At 39.1% G+C, this 19,259-nt stretch overlaps 1 protein-coding gene across 1 annotated transcript in view; it reads left to right on the top strand.

The window, feature by feature from the left end:
* Positions 1 to 19,259, top strand: part of BBS7 (Bardet-Biedl syndrome 7) — a 51,990-nt gene that overhangs the window by 25,601 nt on the left and 7,130 nt on the right. Inside the window, exons 11-17 of the mRNA XM_026647803.1 lie at positions 1,202 to 1,394; positions 4,418 to 4,492; positions 8,049 to 8,114; positions 13,334 to 13,473; positions 14,405 to 14,569; positions 17,006 to 17,115; positions 17,214 to 17,317. Of these exons, the coding sequence (XP_026503588.1) occupies positions 1,202 to 1,394; positions 4,418 to 4,492; positions 8,049 to 8,114; positions 13,334 to 13,473; positions 14,405 to 14,569; positions 17,006 to 17,115; positions 17,214 to 17,317 (853 nt within the window). The remainder of the gene's footprint in view (positions 1 to 1,201; positions 1,395 to 4,417; positions 4,493 to 8,048; positions 8,115 to 13,333; positions 13,474 to 14,404; positions 14,570 to 17,005; positions 17,116 to 17,213; positions 17,318 to 19,259) is intronic.

Below are 19,259 nucleotides of genomic sequence, written 5' to 3'. Positions count from 1 at the left end.
TTTTTGCGCCGCTTGGGGCGGCAAAAACCCTGGAGCCGGCCCTGATTGTATAGTCAGTTTCACTCTTCTTTGATTTGCTTTCACATTGCCCTACTACACTACCTGGCTGGGGCATCAGTGTGTCTTTTTTGCATATTCTGAAGAAATGGTTTGGGCCTGTTTATCTAACTTTGGAACATGTCACAGCAGTGTTATACAGTAGAATCTTGGAACTTTACTTACAATGTTGCCATACATATTTTACCAGGACAGTAATGTTCAGCAGATTATGAGTTCTCAAATGATACCTCACAAGGCATACTTTGTACAAAATTTATCATAGTTTTGTAAAAAGGAAGAACATAGAGATATTGTCTGTCACAACATGTCCTTCAATTAACTTAACTATCAGGGTAAGTAAATCACAGCCACCCACCTAAAAAAAAGGGGGCATGAAACTACCCAGAAGTTTTGGACTGACTGGGCAGAGAGGCTTTGCTGAGCCCTTACTTGGATAAGGGGTGTTCGTGTGTGCGTGCATGTGTGTAAGAAGGTAAAAGTAAGAAAGCTGAACAGTAGCCTGTAAACACAGTGCAACCCTGAAGAAACCTAGAGAGAGGTTTGGGTCAAGGATGCTGGCTGAACAAAGCTTGAGCCTGTAAGCTACGAAACGGCTTCTTTTGATTTTGGTCCCTCCTGCATTCAGAGAAGCAGGATTTTGTACATTCCTTGTAAATAAACAAGAAATCACCAGACTCCACTGTCAAGTTCTACTCCCAAGTGGGACATCCCTAAGGCCCCAAACTTTGAGTAGCTGTGTAGATCCAAAAGCAGTAACAATATTTCACATGTTATCAAAGGAGGATACTGAATATTAATATGTAGTGGTCATTGAGATTTCACATCAGGAATTTATTATTGGAGGAAATTTTGTTCTCCTTCCTATATCCTCTTGAAATCTCTCTACTCTTAAAAAGAAAAATATATTGTTGTAACATATACATTTCCTTATTTTGTAATTTAGATGATGTTTGGAAAAAAATGCTTTGCTATATGATATCTGTGGAAGGGTGGTTGGTGATTTTATTCCTCTTTGTCCTAACTGGGAAAAAAATGAGGAAGAGTCACTTTGCAGAAACAGTAGATTGAGTTTCTAGGGCATCTCTGTGAAAAAGTTACCTTCAGGATTTTATTTTTACATCTGACAGTTTTTCTTTCTTAGGAATGAGTTGGAACATTTACAGATAAAGGTCTTGCAAGAACGTGAAAAATACCAGCAGTCTTCTCGGTCCAGTACTGCTCTTTCAGCAGTACCTGCATTTAGTGTGAATGACAAGTTTACATTAAATAAGGATGATGCCAGCTACAGTCTTATCTTAGAGGTGCAGACAGCAATAGATAATGTCTTGGTACAGGTGAGTGATGTTTTAAGACCTGGAATCAAACAAAAATTTATGACTTTAAAACTAAACAATGAAGAAAATTGTAACATTTATTTTTTGATCCAGAACACTGTTAGCTGATTGTTGCTTACTGAATTAATATATTTTTTTTAATTTGACAAGTTCAGTTTTAAAGGACTTCTTTAATGCTAAAAGCCTCTTTCAGTTTGTTTTAATACTGGTTCAGAACCACATTGAAATACAGGTTTTATAAATATCTAGATTGTTATAAGACAAAACTGCAGTTTATATCTTATTGAAAAAAATATTGTTTGTAAACTTTTCATGTGCTCTTAAAGAACAGCTAGAATTTAAACACTTTTAATGTAGTGGAAGATTATAATTTTATACTAAAATAAAAACCAGACATATGGCATACAATTATCAGCAGGCTGATGTGGAACTTCTGGGTTTATTCTTGGGCTTCACTTTTTTTAATAAGTGTAGCAAATATAATAAAAAATATAGTTCAGAATCTTGAATGTGGTGTTCGTACTGAATTGTGATATGTTGGTATTCTGTAGGTCACTTTGGTGTCCTCGGTACTGACCAAGTTGCATTAGAACATTATAGGTCACAATCCTACCATATGATCTTCCTGGGTTGGCATCTGCCTGGGATTTGGCAGGGTTGTAACGGTCCATCAACCTGGATTAGATCACAGGATGCAATCCTAGTTTGTAAAAGCATGAATTTGAAGTATGACTGTGGTGAGGCTGGACTCTCTTCCAAAAGGAGGCCCAGTTTGTAAAAGGAAAACAAAAACAAGGTTTGTTTGTTTTCTGGTCCTCTCTCTTTTTCTCAGGCACTTGGCAAAAGCAGAATCTTCTGTTGCTCTTGGAATACTCTAGGGGTGAAATGCTGGCCTTATTGAAGTCAGTAGCAAAACTCCTATTAATGTCAGTAGGACTGGGATTTCACCTTATAACTGGTTCTGCTTTTGCTGAGTCTTCAGTGGAAATGATTCCTCTAAATTTAAAAATGTAATTTGTTTTAGAACATTCTTATCAAAATACACCTTTCCTTTTTTAAAAAAATCAATACTTGAGGTGAGGTTCCCTTGTAATATTTACTGTTCCTGCAGGTGGGGAGGATGGTAGGATGTAATTATGTAGAAGAAAATCTGATTTGTACATAGCTGTTTCTAAATATTTTTCCCATCTACAACCGTCTTAAATTAGTTATTCCTTCTATCATGTCAGTTGGAGTGAATGTTATCTTTAACAGTCAGAGGAGTAGGTACCAAGATAACTAGCTTTGAGGCATATACAGGGAGAAAAATTGTATAAAGTGTTTGCTAAGGGGAAGTTGAATATAGGTAAGCTGGCCAGGTTTTTAAAAAAAACACACATACAATGACATGACATTTGTTCATTGGTGTCTGGTGGAAACATTTTCTTTGATGGTAGGTTGACTCATCAAATGGAGCCTAATTTGCTGAATGTTGTCTGCACTTGAATGGCACCTCTGAATCAGGGCTGGTCTACACTATACACTTACACTGGCATAGCTATGTCTCTCAGCACTGTAGAAAATCCACACCACTGAAAGACGTAGCTATGCCACCCTAACCCCCAGTATAGACAGCGCTAGGTCAACAGAAGAATTCTTCCATCAACCTAGCTACCGCCTTTCAGGGAGGTGGATTACCTACACCAGTAGGAGGGTTCTCCCATTGGCTTAGGTAGTGTCTACACTGAATCACTACACTGACGCAGCTGTGCTGCTATAGTGTTTTTAGTGTAGAGATAGCCTCAGTTACATCATGACTAAATGCTAAACTTAATTGATTTAGGCTTAAATTTAATGCGGAGGTTAGTGTTTGTCTACATTATGGGGACTACACTAGCATAGCTATGTTGGCATAACCCCACAGTGTAGATGCGGCCTACACTGAAAGGCTACATCTACGCTTAAAATGCTACAGTGGCATAGCTGCTGCGGAGCATAGACACTCACTACAGTTGGAGGGATTCTCCCGTCACTGTAGTTATTCCACCTCCCCAAGAGGTGGTAGCTAGGTTGACAGAAGAATTCTTTTGTCAATTTAGCACTGTCTATACCAGGGTTAGGTTGGCATAGCTATGTATCTCTGGGTGTCGACTTTTTACACCCCTGAGAAACATAGCTATGCTTATGTAAGTTTTCAGTGTAGACCAATCCTGAAGCAGTTTTCTATCAACCTAGCTTCCTCTTACACTGGGGGTTACGTAGGCCTAGCTATGTCAGTTGGGGTATGGATCTTTCACACCCCTGACTGACATAGCTATTTTGACCTAAGTTTTAAGTGTAAACCAGCTTTAGAGTTCTAAAGTAGCAGTATACACTGGACAATGCAACAATGCTGTTATTCCATTGGAAGCACTGGGATATTGTGGCTCACAGAATTGTATATGAAGCTACAAAAATAGCATTTCAGCCAGAGTAATTTAAAGAAACCATAATATTGTAAAGCCTTTTCATTCCCATATCAAAATACTGGCTGTTCTCACTTCAAAGCAGGTGAAACAAATCTAGAGCAAAAAAAATTAATTGTGTCCAACTTTTAAAAAGTATTTTAAAAAGTTAAAAAGGCAGTTTATGCAGATCTATTTTGATACTTTGTTTCCGAATGAGATTTAATAGTCTGTGTATTAGAGAGAGGCATCCCAGTCATGAAATTAATGCATTTGCTATTTTATTTATCTTTTCAAAGGTATACATCTTACATTAGCTAATATTAGAACAAATCTCCAGTTACAAGATGAAGTTTAAAACATCACAAATAAGATAGACTTGGAAGATAAAGATCTCCAAATTGTCCTGGGATTTAAATTTAACAAATATGCTAAACATCGATTTAATCGTTTACCCTTCTCAAATTAAGATTATCAAACAATTATATTGCATCTTCCTCACTAATATAATTGATTATAATTAGAGGATATATACACTAGAAACTATTCAGAAGTTTATGCTTTTTTCCCCCCACCTCTTCCCTTAAATGTTCTGCACAGAGTGATGTTCCAATAGACCTACTGGATGTGGATAAAAATTCTGCTGTTGTTAGTTTTAGTGGCTGTGATTCTGAAGTAAGTAACACAAAAAGGTAAAGATATTAGTTAATCATCATACTTGTATAGAGACTACTGGATGAAAGCTGTTAACTGCTATGTATTAGAATTTGGATTTACAGATTCATACTTTAAAGTCCTAGGAGTTACAATAATTTATTTAATGGCTGAAATTAAATAAAATGTTGGGAGGTAGGAAGTTTTGGAAAATCCAGTTTTGCTGGTAGTACACCTCTACCTCGATATAACGCTGTCTTCGGGAGCCAAAAAATCGTACCGCATTATAGCCGAAATGGCGTTATATCGAACTTACTTTGATTCGCCAGAGTGCACAGCCCCGCCCCCCGGAGCACTGCTTTAGCAGGTTATATCATAATTCGTGTTATATTGGGTCGCGTTATATCGGGGTAGAGGTGTATAATAGACGTCAACTTTCGGTCCAGTATATTTCTTTACTGAAAGTTATTAGGCAAAGAGCACTATATATTTATACAGGCGAGTCGCATCGTATGCGGGGGTTTGGTTCTAAAGTCCGCGCGTATGGGGAAAATACCGTATAGTCAAAATTACCCTTGAAAATCCCTTAAATCGCCCATAAAGTACAGTACTGTATACTGTACATGGTTTTGTGTATACAACCCTGTACAGTAATATGTATAAATGTATACAGTAATGTACAGTATATAATAGAGTACATATGCAAAATATAATTTTACAGTACTGTATTTTTAATTACAGGGGGAATTACAGGGGGTTGTCAGGGCTTGATGTCGATCCAGGACACAGAGGTGTCGGAGAGCTTGGGTGACGGAGAGCGAGTTGTAGATGAAGTGCTTGGCTCTGGTTCAGCTCGAGAAGTTGATTGCGTAGGCTCATCTGCTGCTGATTGTTTTTCCTTGAAAAACATGGTGATCAGCAACTGTCGCTGTTGTCTCTTGAGCTGCTCAAACATTTCTTGATACGATCTCAAATTGTCCATAATACTACGTGTGATTTTGAGGCTTCGTTCCATAGAGGGATCGTATTCAGAAATTAAATCATTCAAGTGTTTCGCTGCTTGGAACACTTCAGCAAATTTATGAAGATTCCAACTTGCTGGCTCTTCCTGTTCGTCATCATCATCTTCGTCTTCTGTAGACGATTTTATCAGTTCCTCTAACTCTTCGTTAGTCAGTGTTTCTCTATGGCTCTCAATTAATTCTTCAATTTCTTCCTCAAGGATGTCAACGAAGCCATCACCACTCACTTGCGTGGTCACCTGAACAATGCATTTCACTTCTTTGTCAATGGTTGGGAAACCCTTAAAATCATTCACACATTCTTTCCACAGGTTTCGCCAACATGCATTGATGGTTTCAGGCTTGATTGCATCCATTGCCTGTTTAATATAAGTGATGCAATCGGCAATGTTGAAGGACTTCCAACACTCCATCACATTAAGATTGGGATCAGCATCCATAGCGCTCCGTATCCGTGAGAACGTAAGCTTCGTGTACGTGGCCTTGAAACAGCTAATCACGCCTTGGTCGAGAGGTTGGAGGATGGAGGTAGTATTGGGGGGGAGGGGGAGAAAGATGACTTCAAGGTCGTTATGTGCAAACCAGAGTGCCGCAGGGTGGCCAGGAGCATTGTCTAGGATCAGCAACACTTTAAAGTCAAGTCCTTTCTCTTCAAGGTACTGCTTGACCTCCGGAATGAAACACTTGTGGAACCAATCCAGAAATAATGCTGCCGTCACCCAAGCCTTTTTTATTTGATTGCCAGGAGATTTTTTGTTCTTGCCTTTTAGGGCACAGGGATTTGCAGCCCTGTAGAGTAAGCCCGGCTTTATTAAATGCCCAGCTGCATTGCCACAGAACAACACAGTCACACGGTCTTTAGCTGCTTTGAAGCTAGTCTTTGAAGACTTTCTGATTTCGAAATATAAGTGCGGTTGGGCATTTTTTTCCAGAAGAGCCCAGTCTCGTCAGCATTAAAAACTTGTTCCAGAAGATAGCCCTTTTCTTCTATGATTTTCTTTAATTGTTCGGGGTAGGCTTTTGCTGCCTCTTCATTGGCAGATGCAGCTTCACCAGTAGTCTGCATGTTTTTGAGGTTGAAGCGGTTCCTAAAACTGTTAAGCCAACCTTGGCTGGCTTAGAATTCCTTCTCATCAGAAGGCTGTCCCTCTTCGGCAGGAGGTTTGAACAGCGCGTAGAGGCTAAGAGCCTTTTTTCACAACGTATTGCCATCAATAGGCAAACATTTACGGTTCATGTCTTCCAGCCATAAGTTTAATGCCTTTTCACTCTTCACTAAAGTCTTATCACACACCTGGCTCGTCACCTTAGCAATTATTGGAGCACTTGATGCTACGGCTTGACGAATTTCTCTCTCTTGAATCTTGATGGCACAGATGCTAGATTCGTTGCGGCCATATTTACGCGCCACGTTGGAGACCGACATACCGTCTCTCAATAAGTCCAACACAGCCAGTTTTTCCTCCAGCGTTGGAACAGATCGCTGTTTATTCGGTTGAGCACCAGATGAAGTAGTTGGCTTGCGTTTAGGGGCCATGTTGTACAAAAAATACGTATCTTTAAACACTAGACTCACACTCAGCGCGGCAAGATGCTCACACTATGAGAGGCACGCGGGAACTGAGACCGACTGAGGGAACAGCAGATTCACGTCTCCCATCTCACGCTCACTCTGGGGCATACGCTCATTGGGTGGAATCGCCCGCACTATTTACAGGTGTCTTGTTTGTTTTTCTTTTTTTTGCCGAGCGCGTATAGTTGAATTCACGTAAGTTAAATGCGCGTATGATGCGACTCGCCTGTACTTACTGTATATCTTTAAAATGTAAAATTGGCATCATGAGAACGCTGTATTCCAGATATTCTCATGTTTGACTAAATACATTATTTTTATAGATACTGTTTTCTTAAAAAATAATTTCAGAAATGAAATTAGCATTATGAAGATCTTTTGAAGTCTTTTTTTTTTTTTTTTCCACAATTGTCTTCTAAATATTTTTGGTTTGTTAGTGACTAATTTGGCACATCCAAAGGTTTATCCTTAAGATTACAGAAATTAACTGCTTGCTTTGAATTTCTTAATCATTCTGGGTGATCATTACTTTGGCTTATGTTGGTTTAGCCTACAGTGTGTTTTCTGACTAATTTTTCTTTGCATAATTAGGATAATTTAGCTTGTCAGATCCTGGGCCGAGTCAATATCAGGGAAACTGGTAGATAATTGTATCTTTTAATTTTGCAGAATGGAGTTTTCAGATATATTTTCTTTTCAGTTTTAACAAAGCGTTCAATAGATTTCCTATTTTTTATCTTTATAGAGAGAGCTGGTATTTACTAATACAATATGGGGTGAAATTCTGGCCCTACTGAAGTCAATGGCAGTTTTGCTATTGACTTCATTGGAACCAGGATTTCACTTGTGTTTACTTTTCATGTAACAGTTTTTCATAGATAGCAAAAACTGTCACTATGCTGCTAAAGTTTTGATGATAAAACTTTTATGAATTCAGAAATATTTTTATTTATTTATGTTTTTCATTTTGAATTGTTCACAGCCAAACAGCAACTTTCTCCTTGCCACTTACCGATGTCAAGCAAATACTACTAGACTGGAGCTTAAGGTAAAGATGCTACAAAATATTTTCTTGTACTTTTCAAAAACGTGTTTTATCTAGGAAATGTAAATATGTATCTTGTGCTATGCTTTCGTGCACACAGGTTGAATGAGTGGGTTGAATGTGTTAACTTGAGCAAAATGACTAGTCCAGTGATTCTTATATCATAGAATCATAGAATATCAGGGTTGGAAGGGACCTCAGGAGGTCATCTAGTCCAACCCCCTGCTCAAAGCAGGACCAATTCCCAACTAAATCATCCCAGCCAGGGCTTTGTCAAGCCGGGCCTTAAAAACCTTCAAGGAAGGAGATTCCACCACCTCCCTAGGTAACGCATTCCAGTGCTTCACCACCCTCCTAGTGAAATAGTGTTTCCTAATATCCAACCTAGACCTCCCCCACTGCAACTTGAGACCACTGCTCCTTGTTCTGTCATCTGCCACCACTGAGAACAGCCGAGCTCCATCCTCTTTGGAACCCCCCTTCAGGTAGTTGAAAGCAGCTATCAAATCCCCCCTCATTCTTCTCTTCTGTAGAGTAAACAATCCCAATTCCTTCAGCTGCTCCTCAGAAGTCATGTGCTCCAGCCCCGTAGTCATTTTTGTTGCCCTCCGCTGGATTCTTTCCAATTTTTCCACATCCTTCTTGTAGAGTGGGGCCCAAAATTGGACACAGTACTCCAGATGAGGCCTCACCAATGTCGAATAAATGGGAACGATCACGTTCCTCGATCTGCTGGCAATGCCCCTACTTATACAGCCCAAAATGCCATTAGCCTTCTTGGCAACAAGAGCACACTGTTGACTTATATCCAGCTTCTCGTCCACCGTGACCCCTAGGTCCTTTTCTGCAGAACTGCTACCTAGCCATTCGGTCCCTAGTCTGTAGCAGTGCATAGGATTCTTCCGTCCTAAGTGCAGGACTCTGCACTTGTCCTTGTTGAACCTCATCAGGTTTTTTTTGGCCCAATCCTCTAATTTGTCTGGGGCCCTCTGTATCCGATCCCTACCCTCTAGTGTATCTACCACGCCTCCCAGTTTAGTGTCAGCTGCAAACTTGCTGAGAGTGCAGTCCACACCATCCTAAAGATATTAAACAAAACCGGCCCCAGGACCAACCCTTGGGGCACTCCGCTTATGGTAGTCTTCAGACCACTGGTTGTTCACTGAGAAATTTTTGGTCACTTGCATGATGCTGATGAGAACTCCTGCTTTATAGCTGCTTGTACAAATATTCACCTTGGATGCCTCTGGAAGCCACTGAAGAGAAGTGGGGTGGTGTGGGAGAGAGAGCCTAGCATCCTTTCTTATGGACTTCGGATTTTGAAAAAAGAGAGGCGGAGCCAAGAAATCACCAATGAGTCTAGAAACAGAGACTTTCTCCGAGTACCTTCAAAAAGGATGAAGCAGGGAGAGAAGTGCCAGGAAACAGAAGTTAGAAACAAGAAGGGGAGAATGTTTCAGATTTTGGAATGGAAATTAATTCAGTTTTAAAACTTGACTATATATTTACATACTTATAAAATCAAATGCATAGTTTGATTTTTTTTTTTAATCTTAAACCATTCATAGAACTATAGAAATGTAAGACTAGAAGGAATGTCGAGAAGTAACCTAGTCCAGCCCTCTGCATTGAGGCAGGACCAAGGAAACATAGATCATCCCTAAGTGGTGTTTGTCTAATCTGTTCTTCAGAAATCTCCATGATGGGGTTTCCACAAACGCCTTCAGTATTCCAGAGCTTAGCTACCCTTTTCCTAATATCTGACTGAAATCTCTCTTGCTGCAGATTAAGCCAATTACTTCATGCTCTACATGGAGAACAGTTGATCATTGTCCTCTTGAAATACGTTAAAGTTGTTATAAAGACTTTTTTATCGGGTGACCATTTAGTCTTCTTGTCTCAAGACTAAACATGCCCAGTTTTTTCAACCTATCCTCATAGGTGAGGTTTTCTTTCATCTTTTTTTTTGTTGCTTTCCTCTGGACACACTCTAGTTTGTCCACATCTTTTCTCAAGTGTGGTGTTCAGAATTCGACACACTACTCCAGCTGCGGCCTCACCAGTGCCAAGTAAAGTGGGACAATTACCTCCTGTGTCTGGCATATGGCATTCCTGTTAATACACCCCAGAATGACACTAGCCTTTTTTTTAGAAGTGCATCACATTGTTGACTCGTATTCAATTTGTAATCCACTATAACTAGAGCCCTGCAACTCTACGGATATCCACTTCATATCTGTGAATATCCACAGACCGTGTTTGCGGATAACAGATTTGATGCAGATACAAATTTTGAATCCGCACAGGGCTCTAACTATAACCCCTAGCTTCTTTTCAGCAATACCACCACCTGGATAATTATTCTCCATTTTGTATTTCTGCATTTGATTTTTCTTTCCTAAGTGTAGTACCTTGCACTCAGCTTTATTAAATTTCATCTTGTTGAATTCAGACCAATTCCCCAATTTGTCAAAGTCATTTTGAATTCTAATCCTGTCCTCCAGAGTGTTTGCAACCCCTCCCAGCTTGGTGTCATGTGCAGTTTTTTATAAGCATACTCTCCACTCCATTATCCAAGCCATTAATGAAAAGATTGAATAGTGACAGCATCCAGCCCCCTGCAACCCCACTAGATACATCTCCCAGTTTGATCATGAACCACAGATAACTACTCTGGGTATGTTTTTTCAACCAGTTGTGCACCCACTTTATAGTAGTTTCATCTAAACCACATTTCCCTAGTTTGCTTAAGAGAATGTCATGTGGAACAGTGTCAAAAGCGTCACTAAAAGCAAGAAAAAGATCATATGCTTAACTTGAAGGTGAATATCCTCCTCAGTGGGACTGTTGACCTGCTGCTTATGTGCTCAGTGATCTGGGAAATTCACAAAGTTCTATAGTTGCCACAGGAAAGATGAGAGCTCACAAATAGGATCATGTTAAGGAGAAGAGATGATCTATAAGGCACTCACTTATTCTCTAGTCTTTTTCTTGACAGAATCACTCACCATTGCAGCCCTTGTAAGTTTAATATTTATGTACAATTTTTCTGTTTGAGATTCTCAGCAAAAGTATTTATCTTCACTTATTTTTAAGTGTACAACACAGTTTAATGTTTTAATGAGGAGACAACACTGACCTAGCTGATGATAAACTAGACTGGGATTCAGAAGACAGACCTGGCTTCTATTCTCAGCTCTACTATAGGCCTGCTGGGTGATCTTGGACAAGTCACTTCCTCAGTTTCCCCGTCAGTAAAATGGAGATAATGTTATGGCTCACCTTTGTAAAGTGCCTTGCTGTCTGATGAAAAGGACTATACAAAGAGCTGGGTGTTATAGTATAAAACAAAATATATTGACTAAATGTATTTACAAATTAAGAATCATGATTTCTACACCACAATTAAAGGATTTATATATTTGCTACCTCCTTACTAATGTTCCAGGACACATTTATATCAAATGTGGATTGTAACCTGTTAGCTAGATGTCATCAATATATTTTAATTATCATTTCTAGCACTCTTAGATTCTGATGTGATGTATCTATTCTGTTTTATATAAATTCTTATACTACCCTCATTATTGTAATATATAAGCACCTTCCAAGAGTGCATTAAGTGACATGACTGTCATGTGTAATTTGTTCTTTTTCATTCACACATAGGGGATGGGGAAAGAATTGTATGTGAAGTATAGTGTTTTTGTTTGTTTGTTTGTTTGTTTAAATGTACACACTGCTATGTGTTTGTAAGAAAGGCACATTCTAAGAAGTGCACCTTGCACTTGGAGTGGAAGATGGTGAGGATTGTGTTGGTGCTTGGTTCTTGTGTGAGTTCATTCCACAGTCTTGAACTGGCCCCCAAGAGAGCTCTGTCTCCTGCGCAGATGAGCTTTACTCTTGCAACAGAAACATCAGTTGTACCTGAGGAGCAGAGTTTCTGAATTGCCATTCTTAAATTATCTTTTCTTTTGCCACATATTCTAATATAATTACTTGGCAGTCCTTTCCTCTGTCCTTTTGGAGATATTTGTTTTGTTTTGTTTTCTTCTAATAAACATCATGGGCTGGATCCTCTCCTTCTAAGGAAGCTTTCTGCCACTCCATTGGTGCAAGGCTGCCCTAAAAGTGGCCACAAGAGGACCTCCCCTGCGTGGAGGGAATCTTTGTATTCAAGTACTTCTATAGCTTTTGTCACAATATCTGACTGCTTGTGAGGCACTCAGTCACGGATTTTGGCACTTGAGTCAAAGCCCATTGAAGTCAATGGGAGTCTATCTATTGACTTCAGTGGATTTTTGGATTGGCTCCTTTATCCTCACAACATCCATGTACCTCAGTACTCCCCCTGTAACAGGGTAAATTCCTTGTAACTTTGTACAAGTCATTTAAGCATGTACCTGATCTTGGAGTTAAACCAGGGTTTCCTGAATGCCAGTTTAATGTTCCAGCCACTATGCCATCCTTCATTCAGATGGTATAAAGCCATCTTAGTAGGACCTTTATGCTTTGCTCCACCCTTGTGGCCTGTGAAGGGGCAGTGGATAGGATATCCCTGTGCCTTGACAATTCCATTGGAGCTCTTGACAGCTGGTACACGTTAGAGCAATCTAGACAGAAAATGAAAGTATACAGGATTGGGTTGATGTAGAGTGAGGTTCGGGATGGGGGTGAGTGCAAAACTGGCTCAAAGCCTCTTTTGCACACTCCACTTTTCTTAGTGTTCCCTAACTGCAGCTGAGGATATAGACCCATTTCTTTTTTTAAAAAATCTTCTTTTGGGGGGTGTGGGCTGAAGGATTTTGCTTGTTGTGAAGTGGGTGGGTGGGTGTTGTTGAGGTGGTCATTTTGGAATAGTTTTAAGTGTAGAATGACATGTCTTATGTCATTATCTTACATAGCATAAATTCTGTAAAAACTTGTACAGTAACACCAAAGGATTAGGAGTGGCTGGACAAAGTCTTTGTTCTTTGGGCAGTCAGAATCAAAGCAAATAGATTTTCTTTTCCTCTGTAATAAATCTGTGCCAATTCTGGCAGTTTCTTGTTGAATGCTATTCCATCTAGTTTCAAAAAGTTAGATTTGCCCCTTTTATAGGAGTACCGTTAATTGGATCACTTAGTACTGTAGTTTTTTAAAAAATATATATATATTCTTTTTAATTCTGGTAAATTCATTATTTTTTCCCCTTCTCCTCTTTGTTATGTTTATTGATGTAGATTCGATCAATTGAAGGCCAGTATGGGACACTGCAAGCATATGTAACACCAAGAATTCAACCAAAAACCTGCCAACTTTGTCAATATCAGATTAAACCACTTTCACTTCATCAAAGAACTCACTTTATTGATCATGACAGGTATTTACAAAGAGAGAGCAATACTTCCTCAAAAATTGGTTCAATCCAATTGAAACTTAGTTGACTGCGTACCCTGCAGTAATTATTTTAGCAACTGATTGTAATACTAACGTCACAAGTCTCTATTAGGGTGTGTGGTGTTTTTTTTTGTTTTTGTTTTTTTTTAAACAAATAGTGCTCTCCCATATCTAGCTGAGTCCAAAAACTGGTCTGGGTTTCTTGTTTGCCTTTTATTCCTCTGTTGTGAGGCTGCCATTTTATCCAGTTATACTTAATCTTCCTGTTTCTTACATCATGGCTATTGCATACTTTTAAAAAGGACTGTAGAAAAATAGAATCCCAGTGAACTAAACCAAATGCGTTTACTCCTCCTTGATTCACTTGCTTGAGATGCTAATGGGAAAGGTTTCCTATTTGTTCCATTATGCCTATTTCACATGTATTACCTCTGCAAAGTACTTGCATATCTCTGGTTTAGAGAACAGGAGACTCATGAGAGTGTTTCGAATACTCTGATTTTCTGCACTGTCAGTTGATCACTCCACCCACAGCCTGCTTTGGTTTTTAAAATGCAAAACAAGTAACCTGGAAAAACAGTTTGCCAATGTATGGTGTTTTTGCCCAGTTGTGACTCATCTGGATTGAGAATATTCAAATAAGAAGTGTCTCTCACACACACAGGATTTTGTGTTGAATTTATCAGAGAATACTATTGAATGCTGATTGCAATTTTTAGAATATATATCAGTGTGCAGGAAGTCTGAATTAGTTAGGACTTTGCTAGAAGTCAGTGACATGTTTGAGGCTGAAAGGGCGGAAGACATACCATATGAAAAATAAACTTTTGTCTGCAATTGCATAGCTACCACAGCATCTGTACTGCTCATCAGTAACTAATTCCCATCTTCTTTCTGTATTCAAAATACTATAGACCCATGAACACACTGATGCTCAAAGGCCACTTCAGTTTTGCTGAAATTCACTCCTGGGTTGTGTTTTGCTTGCCTGAAGTTCCTGAAAAAACTCCAATAGGCGATAGTGTGACTTTCTACTTTCAGAACACCTTCCTGGATACACAGCTTGAAAGTACTTACAGGTAAAATCAAGTACGATTGCTGAAGCATGTTTTGGTTAAAAACAAATATAGAAATAGAGCTAAATTGTCCCCTAAATAAACTTTTTTATGGAGGGGGACTGCAATCAGAATTTTCATCTGGTTGTTTATTTTAGGGCTGGGGCGGGGGGGGGGGAACAGTTTGCATTCCTCCACCCTGTGAAACAAGAAAAGAGTTCAGCCCCTGAAATCTGAGGATCTTGAGAGAGTTGCCAGAAGCCAGAGCAATCTGTGTAGAGGCAAATATACCTTGGCAATGCTTCCTTGAAGACATAGCTTGTTTGCTGTTAAGATGTATTATAGCAGACAATAAGTTTTGCCCTGTCTGTCACCCAATCCTTGTGTGTCACCCAGTTCTTGTGAGGCCCCCATGGAGAGGACAGGGTGAATAATTCCATATGTCCAGCATTATAAAATATCCTGCTATGGAGCAGAGCCTTCTCTTTTCCATGTCTTCACCTTAAATGTGTCCATTCTGAATACCAGTCTCAATCAAATCCTACAGTGCTTATTTAGGCGAACTCCATTTCAAGTCAATGAGAACTTTACTTACAGAAGGGCTGTCAGATTTGATCCTTAGTACGTATTATGCAGTAATTAGATGATCCTTCAAAATGTAGTATTTTTTAAGGGTGAGATAATAGAAAATAATTGTGTCAAGAATCAGAGGGGTAGCCGTGTTAATCTGGACCTGTAAAAAGCAACAAAGAGTCCTGTGGCACCTTATAGACTAACAGATGTATTGGAGCATAAGCTTTCGTTGGTGAATTGCATGCGTCTGACGAAGTGGGTATTCACCCACGAAAGTTTATGCTCCAATACATCTGTTAGTCTATAAGGTGCCACAGGACTCTTTTTGTTGCTTTTGAAAATAATTGAGCATTGCTAAACAGGGAAGCCTTAATGTATTTGGCTTTGTAATTTGTGTCTTTAGCATACTGTTTGCTGTGAGAGAGACAAATTCAGTGTTACATTTGCAAAAAAGGAAGTGCCTGCCTAACAAGTACAGCAAAACTATCTTAGAGCACATGCTGGTTTGTAACTTCATTTTTTTCCTTTTTGAGTAAAGGAAGCTAAATCACTAGTGAATTCCTCTCTCCCTCTCTGTTACAAGTAAAATATGCTCTAATCATTATAGTTTTAATGGGTGTTTAATCTTCCTAAGAAAAAAGCATGTGGTAAAGCCTCAAGCTGAAAAAAATCCTCCCCTTTCTGCAGCTTCCATTAGAGAAATGGAGTACTTGTGGCACCTTAGAGACTAACAAATTTATTTGAGCATAAGCTTTCGTGGGCTACAGCCCACTTTTTCGGATGCATAGAATGGAACATATATTGAGGAGATATATACACACACACAGAGAGCATGAAAAGGTGGGAGTTGTCTTACCAACTCTGAGAGGCCAATTAAGTAAGAGAAAAAAACTTTTGAAGTGATAATCAAGATAGCCCAGTACAGACAGTTTGATAAGTGTGAGAATACTTACATGGGGAGATAGATTCAATGTTTGTAATGGCTCAGCCATTCCCAGTCTCTATTCAAGCCTAAGTTGATTGTATCTAGTTTGCATATCAATTCATATTATAATATGTTCCATTCTATGCATTGGAAGAAGTGGGCTGTAGCCCACGAAAGCTTATGCTCAAATAAATTTGTTAGTCTCTAAGGTGCCACAAGTACTCCTGTTCTTTTTGCGGATACAGACTAACACGGCTGCTACTCTGAAACCTGTCATTAGAGAAATGTTTATTTTCAGTGTTAGGAATAATATTCTCTGTTCTCTTTAAATGAATCAGTGTGCTGCTTCAGCTAGCAGATATCGTTTTGCTTTATAATCGAGTTGTAGATGCTGGAAACATTAATTACTATTACTCTAATTATATAGATTCCAACTTGATCTTGGATTACAATAAGAAATGCTTATAAATTGATGTGAGAAAGTCAAAATGCTTTCTACTCTTTTTCATGTGAAGTGAGACTGATATTGGGGTGTGTTAGGCACTCATATTATGGTGACAGGCACACTGTAATAACTTAGGTAGCGACATAGATGTCAGGAATCCTAGATACTACACGGTGTTCCAAATTTTTTACATGCACACACGCACGTGCATACAGACAAACCCTGCTTCCTCTGTGGCATAGGAAATCTATAAGAACAGCTTGTGCTTTCTGACTGTGAGAGAATGGTGTTCTGTGGTGTAGCAAGATTGAGCTCTGGATAGCAAGTGTGATGAAATCAGTGTAGGGAAATATTCTGATAGCTAGTCTGTGGAATAGCTTTAGCGATGGCCTCTAAGGAGGTTGTGCTTCATCCCCTGACTAGAGAGTGGGGTAGCCCTATTTATCACTTTAAAATGGAAACCAAGTGCACTGGCCTGCCCTAACTCTACTTCTTAAATCTTTTTTTGTTTTGGCAGAAAAGGGGAGGGATTTTTCAAATCTGACAACATTTCTACCATATCCATTCTAAAAGATGTGCTCTCTAAAGAAGCCACCAAAAGGAAAATTAATCTTAATATATCATATGGTAAGATTTTTTTTTCTCCTCTACTTCATTTTATCATCTTATGCATGAAATGCATTGAAAGTATTGATCTGATTGCTAATTTTTTTTGTTCCTACTAGATATAAATGAAGTATCTGTGAACCACACATTAAAACTAATCCACCCGAAACTAGAATATCAGCTGCTGTTGGCCAAGAAAGTTCAGTTAATAGATGCTTTAAAAGTAGGTATCTGATCATAACTTCTACTGTGGAGAAGGGAGGGGGAGTTGTTTGGTTTTAGGGTGGCAGCGACCAAGTTATACATGACTTGTGTCAGATGCATGCTGTCACTGTGTTTGCAGTATTTCTGTTGCCAGGACTGCTGTTCATGTATGTTGGTTATCAAAGAGATTTTGTTAAAAAGAACTCCATACACCACTTGTATTCGAGCTTGACTAGTGAGTAATCTGTTTTAATGATTGATCAGTTATTTGTGACAGCTTTTTAAATATAGCTACCTCTTGCTACCCTGTCTAACACTGGTTCTCCAGCTCCCTCCTTCTCTTCCTTGGCTCCAGATAAACTAAAATAGAACTGGTCTTTAAGCCAGAAGATAATCACCTGCAGCAAAAGATAAACTAAGACTCTTGGGGTTCTGCTCCAGCTATCAGCAGGAAGTATGTGGCGATTATTCAGAAGTTATTAATCTTTGACCCTGGAACCACGTCAGTAATCATTTGAAGGTGGAAGTAGTCTAAATTGGAGAATTGATTGATGTCCTGCATTTACTACTCCTAATACACACTTTTAAAAACTCCCCTTAAGGATAGTCTTGAAGGGAGGACTGTACCTTTTTTGTGGCTACACAGAAATCTAGTCTGTTCAGAGTGTTAAACTGAATAGGCATCCTTCTAAAGATGCAGATCTATAAGAAATGGTGGTTTATTCTCCAGTACAATTGTGTCAGACATCTGTCACGCCTGATATATTTATCTGGTCTCCATGACAAATGCAGATTCTGCAAAATGTAAGCCTTAAATAAATTTCTAACCCATATGGTTACAAAAATTTAAGTTTCTAATTGTGAATCAAGCATAGACAGCTTTAAATGTCTCTAAGAGGTGTAAACCATCCCAATTGTCTCAGTCAAGTGTTAATTCTGAAATCCAAAGATGACCTTTTAAGAGACGGATTTTCAAAAAATGTAGGTGTTTGTGTGTGGCTACAGTTACTACAGTTGTGTGTGTGCAGATCAGGGAATTGCACGTGTAAATAGCCAAATAAAGGGCAGCAATAGCATCGGTTCTAAATGTGCCTAAGTCAGTTTCTCCACTGAAGCCCTAGGACAGCGAGGAAAAACAGTGGTTAGATGCGGGAGGGTGGTTGTGGTATTTAACTGCTGTCCACAATACCACAGCAGCTGGCTGCTTCTGCTGAAATAATCCATAATTAATAGTTAAAATGTTGATTTGCCTCTCCTTTAGTTTTGGCTGCTATGCTGGGGAAGTTTCTGCTACCTATTCCTTCTCAAGCCTCTTTTCGCCCTGGCAATAAAATCTCCACTGCCTTCCTGTGTTACTGTTCAAAAATTTCTCAAGCAGCAACAAAGTACAGTTGACATGATTCTTGTTTATTTAATTGCTGTGCAGAGGACTGTGTTTTGATCAGTTTCATGGCTGCTAGTCTAGTTAATTTCATTTGTGCTGTTGCTTTTTAAGACTAAAAGTAGCTGCCCTACTGGAGCTCTGTTTCTGTACACTAAGGAAGACAGCACTGCATTGATTCACATTTCAAATATTTCCTTTACAATCATACTCACTAGAAACTTTTTTAATGGAAAGCTTTAAATTCTGTAGAATTCCCCCCCCCCCCCATGTGCTAGTTGGCAAGTGGATTGTTTTAACCTCTTTCTTAACTGTCAAATGCCACAACTCAGCCTGGAATCTGAATCTGAGTTCTCTGGCTATTTAATGTCCTACAACTGTGGTTCTCTCAACCAGGAGTGTGTGTTACCCCTGGGGTAAGCAGAAGCCCTCCAGCGGGTGCATCAACTCACCTAGATATTTTGCCTAGTTTTACAACAGGCTACATAAAAAGCACTAGCTAAGTTAGTACAAATTAAAATTTCATACAGACAGTGACTTGTTTTTACTACTCTACATACTATACACTGAGGTATAAGTA

Source organism: Terrapene carolina, unplaced genomic scaffold (genome assembly GCF_002925995.2).
Source record: "Terrapene carolina triunguis isolate 2854851 unplaced genomic scaffold, T_m_triunguis-2.0 Scaffold66, whole genome shotgun sequence".
Taxonomy (NCBI): Eukaryota; Metazoa; Chordata; order Testudines; family Emydidae; genus Terrapene; species Terrapene triunguis.
Note: the sequence above shows the minus strand (reverse complement) of the source record. Positions and strands in the feature narration are given on the sequence as shown.